This window comes from Strix aluco, chromosome 19 (genome assembly GCF_031877795.1).
Source record: "Strix aluco isolate bStrAlu1 chromosome 19, bStrAlu1.hap1, whole genome shotgun sequence".
Taxonomy (NCBI): domain Eukaryota; kingdom Metazoa; phylum Chordata; class Aves; order Strigiformes; family Strigidae; genus Strix; species Strix aluco.
The window spans coordinates 7,105,552-7,123,742 of NC_133949.1; the positions used below are offsets into that span (position 1 = coordinate 7,105,552).

The following is an 18,191-nucleotide window of genomic DNA, read 5'->3' on the forward strand; positions in this document are numbered from 1 at the left end:
AAGCATCCCAAGACACAGTTCAGTGCTCCATCCCTTGGGGGTGGGTTAGAGCTTAAAAAATATTTTTCTTGAGAAAAAAAGTAATTAATGGGGCTGGAGACAAAGAAAACCTCCCCACGGAGGTGGGACCCCCTCCAGGCTCTGCTGGAGGTCCCTTTGGGTGGCTCTGGCATCGTCATCCCCAGGGAGAACCCTTGGGGCTGGAGCTGTCACGGGGCCACGGGAGTTAATTTGGCTGGTGGATATCTGAGGAGAAGCTGGTGTCTGGAAAGCCAGCGTGGGGGGTTGGCAGCTTGGGGAAAAAAAACAACAACAACCCCAAAACACGTCTTTACTTGCGAGCCAAGCCCAGGTGATCCGGGAGCGGGGCTGGGTGGTGATAAATTCGGGTGCAGTGCCATATTTCAGGTGGATATCAGGGCAGTGGAATGGGGGCAGCTGCTGGAGTGAGGGTTGGGTTGGACAGTACCTGTCTCCTTTTATTTGCCAAGAAGCACTTAGTCTGGCTTCTCCATCTCAAGGTAAATGGAGTAAAAACATGGAGCAAAAAAAGCCAAAGAAAACTCCTCCTGTCACTGAAAAAATGGATTTTTGTTGCTTTAAAAACAGTCAGTGGCTGGATGATGCTAGCGCTTCCCAGTCAAAAAAAAAGAGAATAATTTACCAGTGAGGAACCCAGCAGTGATTTTTTTTCCTCCTGAAAGCACAGAAACATGCCGTGTGCTGCCTGTAAGCCGCAGCTCAGCCCAGCGCAGGGAGCCAGCCCAGCCTCACGCATCAGGGATTTCTTGCTTAAACCTTCAAAACACTATTGAAGGGGCGAAGGCAACCTCGGCACGCCTGGGTGTAGGGCACAGACAAGGCTTCTCCTCACTGGGCATAATTGCACGTGTCCTGCACTTCTGCTGCTTACAGGTGACATTATTTCAACTCTGCTTCTCTGGATAATCTTTCAATTTTGTGGGCAATAAATTAAAGGACATGGAGAACATACCTGTGAAAATTCTCTCGTCAAACATCCTAGGAGGAAAGGAAAAAAAAAAGGGATTAGAAATAGGTGCTTCTAATGACTGAAGTTTAGGTTTTATTAATGAACAGCATTAAACCATGTCAAAATAGTCATTTTATTCATTCTCTAAAAAGAGGGAATGAATTTTTAAGCAAAAAAAAAGCCTTTTAGCCTGTTGTGCAACCAAGAAATCTAACAGCATATGCTTTTTAACTAAAGCACCTTTAAATCTGCTTACAAGTCATTCTCTTAATTTAATTAACTTATTAAATGAGGCTGCTGTAGGCTGGCTTTATCAAAAGAGACAGTGGGACTGGAGTAGCTGTTGCTGGACCTTCTATTCATGACGTAGACCACTGATCAGATGTCACCTGTCTCCTGATTATCATATTTTGGTGCCACCCGCAACTTTACTCATGGGAGCAAAGCCTGTTCAGGGCCACATCCCGGGGCCTAATCCAGCCCAGCACAGCCTGAGCAATGTGGGACAAAGTCACTCCTCCACCAGCTGACATCTGGAAAGCTAATTCCTTTTAGGATGCTTGAGTCCTGTTGATGTTGGTGATTTTAGCCCCCTTGGGAGCCTTAGCCAGGGTTTTTCTGCACTGTAGTTTCACACCTCTAGCAGGAGAACAAGACAAGTGCTGCTTAGGCAGGGACTGAATAAATAAATATATTATAAAGCAGATTTTCCTGACAGAGAAGCAAAGAGGGCTTGCACAGCACAGAGATAACTGGGAAAGCGTCCACTCCTCCTACTCCAGTGCAAACGCAGACACCAAGACACAACACCCTGCCCATAGGTGATACATCCTCATCATCATATATATAGGATTTCCTTAAGCGATCATTGCAAAACAAGGTGGAGGGGAATCCCTGTGCGTGGTGAATATGGACGTTCCTCCGCCCACCCGGAGGCACCACTCCCATCCGCCAAATGCCACTGGAGAGAGTCGTGCCACAATCGGAGGGTCCCGTTACCACCTGAAATGCTTAGGGTGGCACTGGCAATGTCTGCAGGGACTTACAACAGGGTGGTGGGGCTCGGGGGTGACCATGGTACGGCCAGCCCTGCAACATCCTCGCAAAAAGGGAGAGAGCAATGGAAAACAGAGCTTTGAGGGGAAAAAAGCTGTTTAGCAATTTTCCATTAAAAAGGGTAAAATGAGCTTTGGGTGTCAAAACAAATGTTGTGAGCATGGAGGGAACACAGCTTAAATCCCCAGGCCCCCTCGAGGCCATGCACTCGCCCTTGCCTTCCTCGCCACCCACCTTTTGATGACAAAATGGATGTTGTGCCTCTCCTCCAGTATCCGCTTGAGTTTGGGGACGCCGTAGGTGCAAGGTCTTTTGAAGGGTATTTTGTCCGGGATGCCGATGATTTCCACAGCCTCGGGGTCGCAGGCAATCTTCCGGTACGGGACGGGGACCATGTGGTCTAACCCCAAGGCTTCAGCTGAAAGGTGAACACGTGGTTTTCACTTAAACACACGCTTTTCCTTTTACAGATGGTAAAATGAAGGTGTAAAGGCTTGAACTCAAGCAGAGTGAGCGCCTCCTTCCCTCTTCTCCTTTGCTTGTTCCAGAAGGTGAGCCCTGCAAGCAGCTTGCCCATGGGAGATGGGACAATGGGGAGGTAATGCAGCAGCAAGCACAGCTAAGGTGTCCTCCAAAACCCCCAAACGTGCCCAGCAGTGCTCAAACCAATGAGCTGGCCCACATGCCATCCGCAACCTCCCTGTGACCGCAGCAGGTTGCTGAGCTATAACTCACGAGTTTCATAGCACATATACAGTTTATAAGTTACAGAGCTCATCTATAGCCCATATATAACTCCCGAGTTACACAGCACGTATTTATAGCCCATCTATAACTCATGAATTACACAGCCTGATGAGGATGGTACAAGCGACAACCTCCAGCCCATCAGCCCATTCCTGAGCAAACTCCTGAGCTTACAGCTGCCCAAACACCCAGGAGCTAACCCAAAAGCGCTGCCCACGGCAAGGGAAGCGCCAACGATGCTCATAAGCCATAGAGGTGGAAAAAAGCAGCTGCAATAAGGACAATCTCCTTTCTTCCCCTGCCACATTAATTTACAACGGCCGCATGCCACTGCTCCCCCTCTCCTGCAAGCGCCAGCAGTGCCTGGGCGCTCTGACCTGGTGTGCCACGCTTCAAACCGGGGCTGTTTTACAGCTCAGTTATAAATTCCTCGACGGTGCGGGGGGCTCCAAATGGAAATATTGACATAACCTTCAGCAGACACCCAGAGACTGGGAGCTGCTGGGCTAAATGTGTTAGGAAGAGAAGGGAGCTCTAGCATATGGCTTCTGCTGCTGTGTTAGGGAACAAAAATGATTGCTATATAATGATATGCAAACCACAAGCGCTGCAGATGCATAATGGGATATTAACTCCTACTCACCATATCTGCTGTTAAACAGAATTTGCACGCACTCCCTAAGGGTGTTGATATCTTCAGTTTCTTTTATAAAACTGTCCCACTTATCTATCAAAACAAAATATAAGAAATAAGGAACTTCCATATGGTTCGTACACAGCAGATGCACTTTTCTCGCGCGAAGCACTGTGAAGCAGGAACAAGACTTTGCTGCTTTAAAAATAATGATTTTCCTCTTCCTGAGCAGATTTTGCCAGGTTGGCAGATAAGGTCTGGGCTTCCCCAGCCCCAGCCCCAGCCCCAGCCCCAAGCAACCTCCTCTGCAGCCATGCATGTGCAAAGCAGATTCCTAAGAAATGACCCCATAAAACTTCTCAACCCTGAAATGAAAGACCCTCCGGAACAGAGCAAACTCAACCTGAAATGAACCTTTGAAAGGCACGGTCATTTCACAGAGGAGCTTTTTCATCTCTTTTTCTTTCCCAACTTTCCCACCCATATTTTTTTCTTCTTTTTAATGCTTCCAGGCAAGGGTTTTGATGTAAACACATCAGCATTTTTAGGTTGCATTTCCCTTGGGTGGGGTGGAGGTGGGGAAATGGCAGAGGCTCCTCCCCATTGCTGATCCCCCCGGGCACCAATGCAGAATCACGCCGGGGTTAGTGGGTTTCAGTTATTTTGAAATAATGCCAAGCTTTCGGCAGGTATTTGCTGTTTGTAGCTTGGGCAAACGGCCTCACCCAAAGCCGTGCCTTGGTTCCCTGTGCACGAAGTGGGGATGGGATTTCTCAGCTGGCTGGCAGTGCTTGAGGACCAAGCAGTGTGGAGATGGCGGGGATGGACCCAAGCAGGGATGAAGGTCTTTGCTGCAGTGCTGAGACATTGCAGTAAGAGAAAAAATCCCCCGCTGCAGCACCTCCAGCACTGTCGGGTCCCCACAGAGAATGGAGGTGGCTGGGAGACCGCTGGGGAGAGATGGGGCCAAGGGGAAACCTTTCCCTAAGAGGGGGCTGCCAGCCACCCCCAAAGCTGGAGCAGGACACAGACCTGTCTTGTCGTGGACAATGGAGAAGAGGATGCGCTTGGACGAGTGCACGTTCTGGATCAGGGGACCTCCAGAGACCGATGATTTCTGTCCTGGACAAGAGGGGAGACAAGGAGAAAGGGCTGATGAGAGCCTGACCGGTGTTCCAGGCACCCAAACAAGCCCCTGGGTGCTGTCCCCCACCGGCTCTCCTCCACGCACCCTGGCCTGTGACAATCCAGTGGGGTCCTGGCCAGACCGAGCCCCCACCATCCCCCTGGCTACCCCTCCAGCCTCGTGGTGCAGCACCCGCCGTTTCAGGGCAAAAATGGAGGTGTGCCCCATCGGCACCCAGGGAAGGGCTGGGGCAGCACGACATGGCAGGGGGGTCCGCTCATCTCCATACGGGCCAAACTTTGCACTGCTTTTCATCTGAGGACCACCAAAACACCCAGGCCTGTCCCCTGTCAGCACTGGGGGAGTGGGCTTCACACCAGGCCCTCGTCTGAGAGCAAACTCCAGGCTATTACCACAACAGTCGCTGTACTCCTGTGAGGAAGGCACCTTCAGCTCTCCCACGGGCCTGGGCAGCAGCGCCTCGCCAGCCGCGTTCGGCCCGGGCAGGCCGGAGGACACCTCTTGCTTTACATCGACGGCAATCTGGGTCGGCAGGGAGACGCCGTATAAGAAGTTGGTGACAGTGACAGTGGAGGGGGTGTCCTGGCCGGTGGGTTTGGCCATGGGGCCGTTGGCACCAGAGTCCCGGCCACCCTTGGAGGCGAGGGAGGTACAAGTCAACTCAACACTGGGGTTCGGCTCTCGGCTGGGCTCGTCTGCTGGCCTGAGGGGAAGGAAGGAAGAGGAGGAAAAAACAGGTTCCTTTGGGCCCCTGGCACTGCTAAGCAGGGACAAGCAAGGATGTGGAAGGGGAAGGAGAGCCGTGCCTGGGAGGGTGGGACACGCTGCACTGCTGGCTGCCAGACTCTTTGTTTCAGAAATTACAGCCATCACCCAACCTCTTCAGGCTTCTTCAGGCACCTGGACTGTTTTAGTCTTCATTAAGAGGAGCAGGTTGGTCTTACAGTAGTTCAAAGTATTTCTATTAGCTAGGACAAAGCTGCCTAGCTCCATAGCCCAGCACGTTTAAGGAGTAAAACAATTTGTGTGACCATAACCACTTGACTCTGTTGCCTGACCCAGCTCCCAGGACCCATGGCACATTCAAGGGGGACCTCAGTCAGCCCAGGGATGAGCTTCAGACTGAAGCCCATGTGCTTCACAAGACAGGCGGCCGCGAGCTCACAGACGGCTCAAATTCTGCATGTCCTACTTTAGCTGTCTCAGCCTGATTTTCCAGAAGTGCCAAGCCTTCAGAGGAGGTATTTGGTAGTGCTCAGCATTTCTCTGAACAGATCCGAGGTGCTGCCAGTCAGGCAAACGCAGAGGAAATGCACCCAAAACCACTGAGCCCCTTGCAAAAACGTGGCCAAAATGGGGAGTTCACCCCACCGCGGTCCCCCACCTCCCTCCTCGTCTGGCGTTAAAAACCCCATTTCACCCTGGGAAAAAGCTTGCAGCATTTACACTGGAAACCCCTCTGGAGACAGAAAAGCACTTAGCCTACCGCAGCGGAAATTTTGGTGGAGACACGTAAAGCGATGCGGTTAATGCACACGTTTACACACGCTTATTATAGGAACAAGTCTGAAATGGTCTTGAGCCACCTGACACTGATGAACCCCCGTGCAAGGCTGGGTTTGGCAAGGCTAGACCCAGGCTTCTGGGTCTGGGGAGAAGCCAGGACATGGGAGGGACCCTCCTGACTGCTCCATGCAAAATCTCTGTCATCCACCAGCATTACAGGAGCCACCAACCCAAGGACTCACTGCCCTCCTGTCCCTTGGGGATCCCCAAAATTACCTTTTTAGCCTGAAGCGGATGCTGTGGCTGTGCTCTAAGATGGCCATCAGGGACTTCACATCGTACTCCATGGGTTTCTTAAAGCTGATCCCCTCCGGCAAGCCAGCCACTGCCAGCGAGCCTGGCTCTTTCAGGAACCTCTCGTACGGCAAAGGGACCACGCTGCTCTTCCCCACGGCTTCACCTGGGGAGGGGGCAGAGTTACACACTGATGGACACCCCACGCCCCTGATCACGGCCAAGCCGGGCTGGAGGAGTAAATGCAAGAGCAAGAAATCCCAATGGAAACATTATGAGAAGAAAACCACTTCCTACCTCTGCACTTAGCACACAAGGACCTGCAAGCTCTTTCTAAGTGCTAATTAATAAAAAGCTCACAAAAGCCAATAAGCAGATGTCTCATCTTTCGGGTTGCACAGTAAAATCCTCAGTTGGGGGTCACTTGGCACAAGCGCACCCTCCAGGAGCTCCCAGACATGTGCCAGCGAGAGATGTGGCTGCTGGCAAGCCAGGAGGGAGCCGAGAGCTGACAAAGGAGGCTGAAGGGCTCGCGCTGATTTTTATCTCATGTTTACTGAGATATTCTGGGAACCTTATTTTCAGTCGGTTTTCTTATTTTACCTCCTGGAAGAATGGAGAGTACTTTGATTGCTGTTGCTGTTAGGCAGCCTCGATGCACTTTGAAAGACAAGAAAAAAACCCTCAACAGTCTCCCTTCATCCCACCATTCGCAGGCAGCACAAGCATTGATACCTTTGATTGCACGATTGCCGCCAGCAGCCCAGAAATCTCACCCACTCCCCTTCACGATGGGCACAGAGTTCGCCTGTGTCCCCACCACGCGGGGCTGGCTCCACTGTACCTCTGACACCAAAATCTCCCCAAGGAGTTGGGAGAAAACTGCTTTCCCTTCCCCAGCAGCAGCAGACGACCAGCAAGCATCGCAGCTATACAGAGGTTTTCTAAACTGGCTAAAGAGCCCACAGGCTCAAACCGGGGATGCTTACGGTGCTCTCCAGGCAAGACACCGTCAGAAAACCAGCTCCTCCTGAAGGGTTTCAAGGAATGGCCAAAACCATTGAGCTGCTCTCTGCGGAAAAATTACTTTGGAAACCAACCCAAGTCTCTGCGACCAATAAACCTGGTGCTGAAAGCACGAAGCAGAAGAAACAGCCGTGCAGGAATGCGACCTGTCTGGCAAAGCAGTGTCCAGATGCAGAACATCTGGCTGCACGGCAAGGTGTCTGCACCTTTGTATCCAGGCTGAGGGGGAGGCAGAGGAGATTACGGGACCTTTAAATAGCTGTGGGACTTTATATTGTTGATTTTCTTTAAAATATTTTCTTTTTTCTCTCTTCTTTAAAAAAAAAAAAAAAACACACCAAAAGATCTTACAGAAACCCTGGAAATCTTGTGGCGCTGTCAGCAAGTCCTTATTAAAAGTGATTTCTTCAACATGTTCTTTGAAGGAACGCACGATAACTAACAATGTGCGACTTGCATGAGCCATCAAGGTTCTGTATAGGTGGGATGGATAATGTTTTAATTAAGCCAGTAGCAGAAGTTTCAAAATGAACCTTTGAACCACAACACTACGAGTACACTTTCAGCAAGCTGACGGTTTCCCTGCCCCGATGTGCCAGCTGTAGTGGCTTTCCACCTCCCTCCATCATCTCTCTTTGTGATGGGGAGAGGCTTCTGATGCCCACGGCATATCCTTATCAACCCAACGCTCAATAACTCCCAGAACATATTTTTATGGGAAATGCGTTACTGTCAAAGTGACCTTCACCAAGCCTTGCGCTGCCATGATAGGCTCACAGTTTAGCTAGAGAGAGACAATAATCATCATTAATGCCTGTTTAATAGAAGCCGGCGGTAATCAGTCATCCTGTTGGTGCAGAGATTACCCGGCTCTGGAGGGAATATGTGATCTTTTTGACTGAGCATTTTCTAAGATTTTTTGTTTCCCATCGCTGTTGATGGTAGGTGACTGAAAGGATAAAAAAACCCCAAAACGTAAGAAAGATAACTGTTAACTTCTGACAGTCCTCTCGGTGTTGAAAACAGAATCACCCTGGGGCACCTATTATCTCCTGCTGTACTTCTCCCCACTCAACCAGGAGAGGCTCTTCCCAGTGGGCATGCCAGGAGTGGAGCATCCACCCGGCGGGTTTCGCCATACTGCAGCTCAGGGATGGAAACAGCCGAAACGACTGAATCAGCAGCAAAGGCAGAATTACACCCAATGCCAGAATTATATCCAAAGCCAGAAATACACCCAGTGCCAGGCCCAAAACCACCAGCCCAGGGATGCCCAACCTCCTCCTGCCATGTCTGTCCCCACGCACATCTCTGCACCTCGACAAGGTAAAGAGCATCACAAACTCATGCTGACGGATGGGCCGCCTGGGTCATGCACCCCACACAGATGCATCCTGATCAAGCTTTTTTTATGCAATCATATATTTGTGGTGTGTCACATAGAAATAATTCCCATATTCCCAAGAGGCCTGCAAAGCCTGGCGCGCTCCCAGCAGCAGGACAATGAGACCTGCAGCTCGGAGCGGGCATCCAACAAGCGCTGCAATGCCCTCCCCGCCCCGTTCCCTTGGCTCTTCTGAATTGCTCCTTCCTTCCCGCTTGGGCCCAGCCTTTTGAAGGCAGTGAGAGGATTTGATTACCCCTGTTAATGGGAATATCGCCTCCAAGTCCTTTAAGTGGTTTCAGAAAACCTCAGCGACTGTCCGTCCCTGGGGGAAGGGATGCCATCTCCCCTTTCTGCCTGTGAAGCCTGCGGAAGGTGCTGCTGAGGCTGGTGCTGAAGGTGAATCCTGCACGCGAGCCCCAGGCAGTTGGTGGGAGCACCCATTATCCCCCTCCCATCGTGTGGGAGTGCCCATTCCCAAACCCAGCACGCAAACAGGGCCAACGCCTGCACTCTGGGCTCAGGGAGACCCCCACGGCCCCAGCAGCTTCCCAAATGGTGACAGGGAGCTGCATCCATGGGGGCTCCAGCAGGGACCTCCCGAGCGAGAAGCAGGCGCTGCTGCCGCTCGAGCCTCCACAGATTGGGCCCGGAGGGAGCTCTGCAACCCACTGGGTTACATATCAACAACCATATGGTCATCTACATTTTAATTGCAGAAGCTTTATTGCTGGGGATGATGCATGTGCTGGAACAGCACCAGCTCGTCTCTCGGAGCCGGGGCTGCAGGGCTGCCTGCTAGAAAAATCATCTTTTTTCCTTTTAAATAGACTTGCCAGGGAAAGGGGTGAGAGAGTCTCTGCAGAGCCCCGACACAGCACTTGTGAAGAAGGTGCTGTAGACATGGCATCAAGGATAAAAGCGCGCTCGAAAATCACACTCGGGGCATGGCAGAGGCTTCCCCTGGCTGGGGGCACAGAGAATGCTCCCCTCAACATGGGGATTTTTTTTGCCCAGTTTTGGACACTGGAAAGTGAAGAAGCAGGGGCCAGATCCCATCTCAACACAACGCTAACCCTACGCAGGAGCACGTCCCGCCACACCGCCCCTGCCAGGCGCCTGCTCCCTCGCTGGAGAGCCAGGCTGGGGCCAAAAGCTGCATCCGGCAGCGGTGCCGGGCAGCTCAGCGAGCCCCAGGGGCAATCCAAATCCCCAAATGGAAGCGTGAAGGTTCTTACTATAAAGCACATCAAACACTTCCTCTACCATCTTCCTGAGGAGGTACACGTCTGATCCCTGGTCCGGGGAGACCCTGAGCATGCTTCGCCCGCACTCCTTTGCCTTCTTCTGCGCCTCCGTGTCCTGCTCCTTTCTCTGCTGGACTCCTGCGGGGAGGAGAGGAGAAAACAGGAGATGCTGTGGTGAGAAGAGGGTTCATGGGCGATGCCACACGCACTTTCAAGCGGCTGTGAAGCGATCGACCCTGTCAGCCAGTTGACACCAACTTCAGCCAGGGCTGAATGCATCCCTGCCCACCAAACCCCAGGCAAGATGAGGGTCCCATGAGTGCTGAGCCCCTCGCTGCCCCCACAGCATCAGCAAAGTCCTCTGGCTGGGTAGGCAGGTGCCTCGGGTCTCCCACCCACCCCAGCCCCCAGCTCGGATGGGGCCACGGCTCCTGGCAGCCCCCAGTGTGCAGGGGAAGGTGCTGGCACAGGCAGTGGTGCTAGCAGCACAGCCAGGAGCTGGGTCAGTCATCCTGTGCATGCCCCCCCTTCCCTGGTTTTACCCACTCAACTGCACTGAAACTGTTGTGATTAATTGGGCAGCGCATTTCTTTTCTCTGGTTTCAATCTGCTTAGCCTTCAATCTCTCAGGAAAAGAAAATCCGCCTTTCTTGGAGGCTTTTTTACCCTTCAGCGTCACGTAGCTCAGTAATACCAGCTATTTCCTGCTAATTTCCCCCATTAAACCTCAAATAAAGCATATCTTTGGCAATGACTTCCTTGCATCTCTGAACACACAAAAAATTAAACACTACAAGTGCATTATTGCTGTTCTATCCAAAGCGATTCGCAAGGGATTTTCGGTGGCAAAGGACTAATTCCTTCATCATCCTTGACAGGATCCTGCCAGTGATCGGCCCTGGATGCTGCCTGGTTGCTCGAGGAGAAGCTCGTGGATCCCTCATGTGAAAACAGCCCGTGGCTGGGACATCACTGGGATGGGGGTGAGAGCCACCTGGGGTACCCAGAGAACTAGGCATAAGAAAGGGAGGGGACAGCCACCCACCACCACCCAACCCCTGGCAAGCTCCATGTGCCTCCCACAGCACGGGGAAAAATTTTTTGGGGTGTTTTACCAAGGTGGTGAAATGCATCTACATTCACACCCTCCTACGACTGACTCTCCCTCGTGGCTGGGCGCTAACTCTCCTCAGTTGACATTAATCCTGATCACTGTCAAGTCCCCCCAAGCACCAGGAAAGGCTGAGCCAGAGGTTCCGATAAAGGAGGGCGTTTAAGCAAGGTCTGCGCACCCAGAGAGATAAGAGGCTTCTTACATCTCCCAGCGATGTCTGCTTTAGATTATTTCAGATCCTTTCTAAGGGGGCAGCTAGACCATAAATCAGAGGCACTTTCAGGGATGCTTTCCACTGCGTGCCAGTTGTAAGAGCTTTATGGAGCAGAGTTGAGCCTGGGCCATTTATAATTCAAGACAGAGTTATCACGTTTCACCCTGTCTCCAGCATCAGCTGCTTCGCCCAGACCCCATTGTCAAGATTTTGTGCTTTCAACCAGACATGATTATTTCATTTTGACAAAGGTGTAAATGAAACCAAAGGAGAGGAGAATCAGGATCTAATGTTGGGCTCCTTGCACCAGCACAGCAGTAGGTCACTGGCCAGGAGGTACATATATATATTTCTAAAAGTGAGATTTGCAGATGGTCATCAATACTGTGAGCTCTAGGGAGACACAGTTGGCACTTAATATGTAAGAGGGAGCTCCCTCCCGTTGGCCACCCGGCTGCCGTTCACTGCTCAGGTACCTCCCTGCCTCTCATGGCTGGTGGGAAGGAGAGGCAGGGTCACCTGTGAACACAGGAAACGTCCCCAAAATGCCTCCTGTCCTGCAAAATGCAATGTACCAAAGCGGGGGATAACTAAGAGCAGCTCTCCCCAGCGCGAGTGGCGTGGTGGAGGCAGCAGGCAGCTGCCCACGGCAGGCAGGACGGAGGGGCAGAGGGAGCCTTGGCAGGGAGTCGCTCCTGCAAAGCTGTGCCGGCTCACCCCGCACACGTGCAGCAAATAACCCGAGCAGACAGCGACCCTGGCAGCTTTACAGCGCTCATGTTTTCACTAGAGCGAACCCTTCCTGAGCAATCTCTCCAACGGATTAAGCACCAATATGGTTTCCATCAACACCGTGCGTGTGCACACACAGCCGGGTCATTTCTCTCCACCGACATCCCACCATGGGCAGTGTGTGTGAGTAGATCCAAGTCTCACCAGCACCACCAAGCCAGATCCCATCCCAGCTCCTGCACGGAGTGGGGAAAGTGGCGGTTGGTGCTCCAGGGATGATGCCGTCCGAGAAATGCAGGTCCCCATTCACAGCATGGCTCCCACCTTCCCCTCAGCTCCCAGGCTGTTTTCAGGGAGAGGCACGGAGCTGGGACCGAGGGCTGGGTGCCAGCCTCACCATACACAGGGCTGCTGCCAGTCACACACGTCCCTGCGATACCTGGTGACCTTGATCTGAGACTGGGGGGACCACAGCACCTGCTCAAGGCATCCTTTCACCACTGTTAGCCTCTCAAAAAAATAAGCAGCTCCACAACCAACACTCCCAGCTCCCAAATCCACCCCTGTCTTTCCAAGACTCGGAAAAAAAGCCTTAGCCCAAGAAAGCCTCTCTGCTCCTGGGGGACCACTAAGACAAACTATTTCTGCTAAGTCCTCAAACGCCACTCCAGCACACCGTCAGCGTTGCCACAGGCCGACAGCACTGGGGGAACAGAGCGGCCATCCAGCCCCATGCCACCCCAGAGATGCTTTTGGAGGGGAGAGCCGGGGCGCATGGTGCCCTCCACGGGAGAGGAGAGGCTCTGGCTGCACCCAGCCGCAGCTCCTACCCACTTTCTCCATCGCTTTAAACCCTGCTCAGCCCCATGGACAGACCACGCCGCCGTGCCCTCCAAATCCCAGCCCCTCCAGGTCCCAGCTGGCACAGCCAAGCTCGGCGCAGGGGAAGACCACGCTGGCAGGGATACTCACTGCAAAACTTCTGGAAGTCGGCTTGCAGCTCCTTGCGGGCGCTGAGGAAGACCCGTCCCTTCTCGGTGCCCACCACGAAGGCGCTCTCCTCGTGCACAGCGATGCAGGCCACCTCCGCGTTCAGCTTGGAGAGCGCCGAGCACTGCGGGGAGGCACCGGGTCAGAGCAGCTGCGGGACCCTCCCTGCTTGGCACGCCCTGCCATTTTCCAGAGGGATTTTTTTTCTTCCCATCAAAAGATTCCCCCACCAAAAGCAATGTTCTGGTTTGGGTCAGAATTTCATGGCGTTCATGACATCCCCTAAACACTTTGATGACTTTATAGCTCCAGAAAGGTATCCAGCTGAGCTATACTTTGCTGGAAAACAAGAACTATTTACCCATCATTTCACTTCACTTTTTCCTATCCTAAATGTTTTACAGTATTTCTTTAAAAGAAAATATTCCTGTAAAAAAAGCAAAACCAACAACAATTTGTACTTTTCCACCAGCTCTAATGAAATAAGGAGCACGGGAATCTTATTTCAGCTGCAGAACACTAATATGGTCAAAGTCTGGATTAGTTGAATGATTCTTCTTGTACAGTTATGCAAAACATTAAAGAGATGGAAAAGACTTCCTCCATTAATCCATTTTATGTAATGTGTGCTTCCTGCTCTACATAATACACATGTATATGTGTTTTTATTATTATTTTTAATATTATAATAGTATGCAATGCCAGCAGCCTGAGTCATATTCCCATAGCTACAGCACCAACACTATGAAGACGCTATCCCCGGGTCACAATTTAAATGGGTAAAACAGGGGGGATTTTCCCATCTACAGCCCCGGTTAGACACATTGCCTGCCCCTGGCACCATGGAGGGGCCGGAGGAAGCTGGCAGCCGGGAGGGAGCAGGAAAGCAGCTTCCCATGGACCAACTCCCCCCAAGCCACCTTCAGCTCCCCGCTTGCATCTCCAGTGAGTTTGATTTGCGTGGGCTTAACCAGTCTGTATACTGGGTCACTTTACCTCCTGCTCACCTTCTTCAAGAAGGTATTGAATCACATCCCCAAAAATAGATATTTTTAAGAACCTCCTTTCAAAAACCCAGCAGCCAATGAAGTATTTTGCTCAAAAAGCCCAAGACAAAAAATAAATATAAAATCTAGAGGATGTGAGATTTGGAGGCAGACAAAATCCAAACCCTAAGCCCACTCGGCAATGTGCATGTGACCCTGTGGTTTATTTATCTTGCACGCAGGCAGCCAGGCTTCAGTGGGTGCAGAGCCCAGCCCTGGTGAAGTGCTGGGATAAAGGCTGAATTTCAGGAGCAGCCTGGCCTCCTGGCCCTGGTGTCAGCACGTAACGAGGACTGTGGAATAATGTTCATTCGTTAAGAAGCCGAACTACGATAACATGATTTGCTGTACAGGATGGCATGTATATAAATCATCAAAGCTGCCTGGAGTGCGTCAGCTCCAGAGAACCTGCTCCTTAGTGGGGTGGTGATGGTTAAAAAGAAGGAAATTAGTATTTTTGAAAAAAAAAAACCCTACCTGCATAGAGAAGATGACACATTTAAGATAAATACATTAAATGCAACTTGGCTTTAAGAAGGGAGGGCTATTGAGCATGTCGCATTGCATTAAATATTTGTTACTACACACCCGCTTTCCCTTCTTGATCACATTCACAGTTAAAAATAAGATTAGCTCTGGTCCACGAGACTTAATCCAGACAGTTATCTTGTTTATGTAAGCATGGCTGACTTAGGCAAGGTTTCCACTGGGAATTCTACGTCAAAAGATATGAAAGTTATTTTCTTTGTTCTCGGAGATAAAAGCCATTGTTCTCCTGTTGTGTAAAAGCTCACGGTAACACTGGTAAAACATCAAGGAAAAAAAAAACCAACCACCCTACATTCAGTTGATACCAACATAAATATTAATGGGAAAACAATACATATCTGAGATTAACTTGGGCTGACTTTATGATCTTTACGGCTGTCAGGGTGGTAGAGGATTTTTATTTCCCAGCTCCGGCAGCTCCCTGGGCTTTCCGGCAGCAGAGGGGAGCGGGACAAGCTTGACAGCCCTCCTGCTTCAGCCCTGCTCCCAGTCAGCGCCGTTAAAGGGAGGCGAGAGGAGGAAGGGGGACGGGGACACTACCAGCCTCTTACCATGGAGTCTAAGGCAGACACTAAGCTGGTGATGATTTCGTCTTTCTGGGGAAAAACCATATTCCACTGGTCAGCTCTGGAGGTGCTGAGAGTCACGTCTAAAGGCTTCCCTGCCAGGGCCATATTCACCTGGAAATAGAAAAACAACGGTATATACATTGCTGTTACCGATGGAGAGCCAGCGCTGAGCATCACCAGCACAGCCCAACGCCAGCGCGTGCCATGGGCTACGGCACAACCCCGGCGTGGATACACAGGGGAAACTGAGGCACGGAGAGAGGCCGGGGCCAGCCTGAGCCCCATGTTCCCCACATCTCCTTTGCTAAAGGCCGATAATTGCGGACGCTGCTGAGCCATAACCAAACCCCAGAGCCAATGCCGTGTGTTCCAGGTCACCTCTGCCCTCAGGACTCACCCCCGGGGAGATGCCAGCACCCCGTGGAAGTCTGTGAGTAGCAGAGAGCAGGGGGAGATGTGTGCGTCCCCGTGAGGTCACCGTGCTGGCCGTCCCCATGCCTCCCTCCCCATACCCTGGGCAAGAGGAGAGCTTGGCACCCAAAGGTGTCCCTGAGGCGGGCGAAAGCCACAGGGTGCTCTGCCCTCACCCCAAGGGAGAGAGGCAGCTCACGGTGAGGGGCTCCGTGATCAAATCATCCCACCCCGCAGCTGCTGGGGAACCGTGACAGTGGGAGCAGGACTGGGCGGTGTGCAGGGACCCTGCATCTGAGAAGGGGCTCAGGAGCTCCATCCCTCATTGCAAAACGGGGAAAAAAGGGGGAGAACCGCTGAAGCCCAGCCACATGTGTTGCAACTGTGCCAGGTCTCTGCACCTCCGTACACAGATCTCACCATGACCCATGGCGATGCCAATGCTGCAGGGGAAACTGAGGCAGGGGCTCACCCTGCATAAATCACCCCACTCCCACGCTGGGGCACCCACACCCAATACAGCATCACCCCCCAGCACCCAACACAGTCCCTCCCAGCTATTGCCCCTCCATCCGCAGGGCAGCGTCGCGCCGCCCGGCTTTAATCTTGCGAATAAAGGGTGGCAAATTAGCCAGCAACGCTCAGGAGCCACTCGAACCAGATCGTAAATCATGTGCTCGAAGCCACACGCGGATAAAAGAGGCTGGAGAATTTCTAACAAGGCAAGATGGGCAGGAGCCGGGGAATATGAATGGCGCTGCCTGCGCGTAACTCGATTTGTGGCGCAGCCGATAACCGCGGCTGCTCGGCCCTGCTGAAAACAAGGGGTAAAAGTCAACAGCAAAAACCCAAATTCACCTTCCTGCCCTAGTTCACACCCACGTCCAAGAAGAGGGATTTACACACAAAGCAGGGCCGTGCTGACCCATGCAACTGGGGAAATGGTGGATTCTGGCCCAAAATACAAGTCCCCCCATGCTGGCATCTCTGCAGGTGCCTGAGCACGCACAGGGCAGGGGGCTGACGAACGTGCCCTCGGCCCTGCAAAACCTCGCTGTTATTGGGCATGCAACAAGCTAACCAGGGTGGAGGCAATTCCCATGAAACAATAAGGACTGAATGTCAGAAATTGCTCTTGACGAGCTTTCCAGGCTGGCTTCCCCTGCGTCGCGGGCTGGTGAGAGCAGGCAAGCAGTGCTGGGTTCTCACCAGCGCTTTAGGGTGGCAGAGCCGTAGCCGCAGCCGTGCCAGCGCTTCTCCTGCACCGCACCACGCTGACAGCCAGCCTGCAAAATCCTCTTACACCCAGCTGACACTTCTTCATGAAGCTGATGGACAACTCTTCTCCCCCAGGATGATCTTGGGGGAAAAACACCCCCCAAACTACACACCAGCTTGGAAAATAAAGCAGGAAACCGAACACACAGCCCTGCAGCCTGGGTGCTACTGCCCTCCAGCACAGCCCCCCAGACGTCCCCACGCTGGGGACAGGGCTCTGCCAGGCACCTCCAGCTTTGTCATCACAAAGAGTTGCAGCAAGAAAATGGTCCGTCCTGCTCCAGCCCTGCAGTTTGTGCATGCGTGGATGGACAGACAGACAAGGGACCATTTCATGAGCAAGCTCCCGAGCAGCGCCCTGTGCACAGCCCTGCGGGTGCAGGGAACTCAAGATTTCTTCTTTTAATTGATGCTGTGTTAATAAGAGGTGCCTTGTTGTAGCTGGCAGGGAGTAGCGAGGTGATGGCAGTGCCAATGCCAGCCCTGAGCTGCTCTCCTGGCCCGCAGGACACCGGGTAGCTGCAACCTGGGCTGGGAACCAGCCATCACCTGGGGGCTGCCATCAGGAAAGGACTTGGTCCAGGGAGCATCACTTCCTTCTTAACACCCCTACAAGCACTTGCTTGGAAAACAAGCCTTATTTTGAAGCCCATATATATTTCTGAGCGCCCTAATTATTATTAAATATGACTGCTAGGACATGGATGTTCTTGTTGCCTTCTGGCAGCGTTTTGGAGAACCGGTCCCTGCCTCAGTGGGGCTGCTCGTGGCCCCTCGGAGAGTTCAAGCTGCACCAACCTGCTCGGCCATGGCCTCCCACGGGAAGCAGCACTTACAGAGAAGAGATGCTCCTCCCTTGGCTGCAAAGAGCAAAGCCATGAGCTGGATGCAGCCCCAGAGGGGGAACCGAAGGGAAAGCCAGGGATAACATCAGCGGGAAGTGGGGCAAGGTCCCTGCACACCCTCCCTACACACTCCCCTGCTCTGCAGGAGACCCGGACACAAATAATCCCTTTCACCTGGCTGATTGTTTAATAAGGACAAGGGAGAATCACTCCAGAAGAAAAACGATCATCATAAAAATATGACCCAAGTAATACAACAGGACTTTAAGGGATGGGGGGGACAATATTCCTGTAAAGCTTTTAATCATTTATGGTCACGAAGAGCAGTGACAGCAGATTTAGAGAAGAGGGGAATAAAAGGGAGGGAAAAAACTTCGCAGCAAGCACAAGGCTTATTCAAATGAAATTAAG

The 18,191-nt window shown here is 52.2% G+C and overlaps 1 protein-coding gene across 4 annotated transcripts in view; it reads right to left on the minus strand.

Moving 5' to 3' along the window:
* Positions 1–18,191, minus strand: part of GTF2IRD1 (GTF2I repeat domain containing 1) — a 67,764-nt gene that overhangs the window by 29,487 nt on the left and 20,086 nt on the right. For all 4 annotated transcript variants that reach the window (XM_074845614.1, XM_074845615.1, XM_074845613.1 and 1 more), the window contains exons 2-10: positions 15,229–15,357; positions 13,065–13,206; positions 10,024–10,170; positions 6,358–6,541; positions 4,968–5,278; positions 4,461–4,550; positions 3,438–3,521; positions 2,282–2,465; positions 995–1,020 (exon numbers count right to left, since the gene is read on the minus strand). In XM_074845614.1, coding sequence (XP_074701715.1) covers positions 995–1,020; positions 2,282–2,465; positions 3,438–3,521; positions 4,461–4,550; positions 4,968–5,278; positions 6,358–6,541; positions 10,024–10,170; positions 13,065–13,206; positions 15,229–15,351 — 1,291 coding nt within the window. In that variant the 5' untranslated portion in view covers positions 15,352–15,357. The remainder of the gene's footprint in view (positions 1–994; positions 1,021–2,281; positions 2,466–3,437; positions 3,522–4,460; positions 4,551–4,967; positions 5,279–6,357; positions 6,542–10,023; positions 10,171–13,064; positions 13,207–15,228; positions 15,358–18,191) is intronic.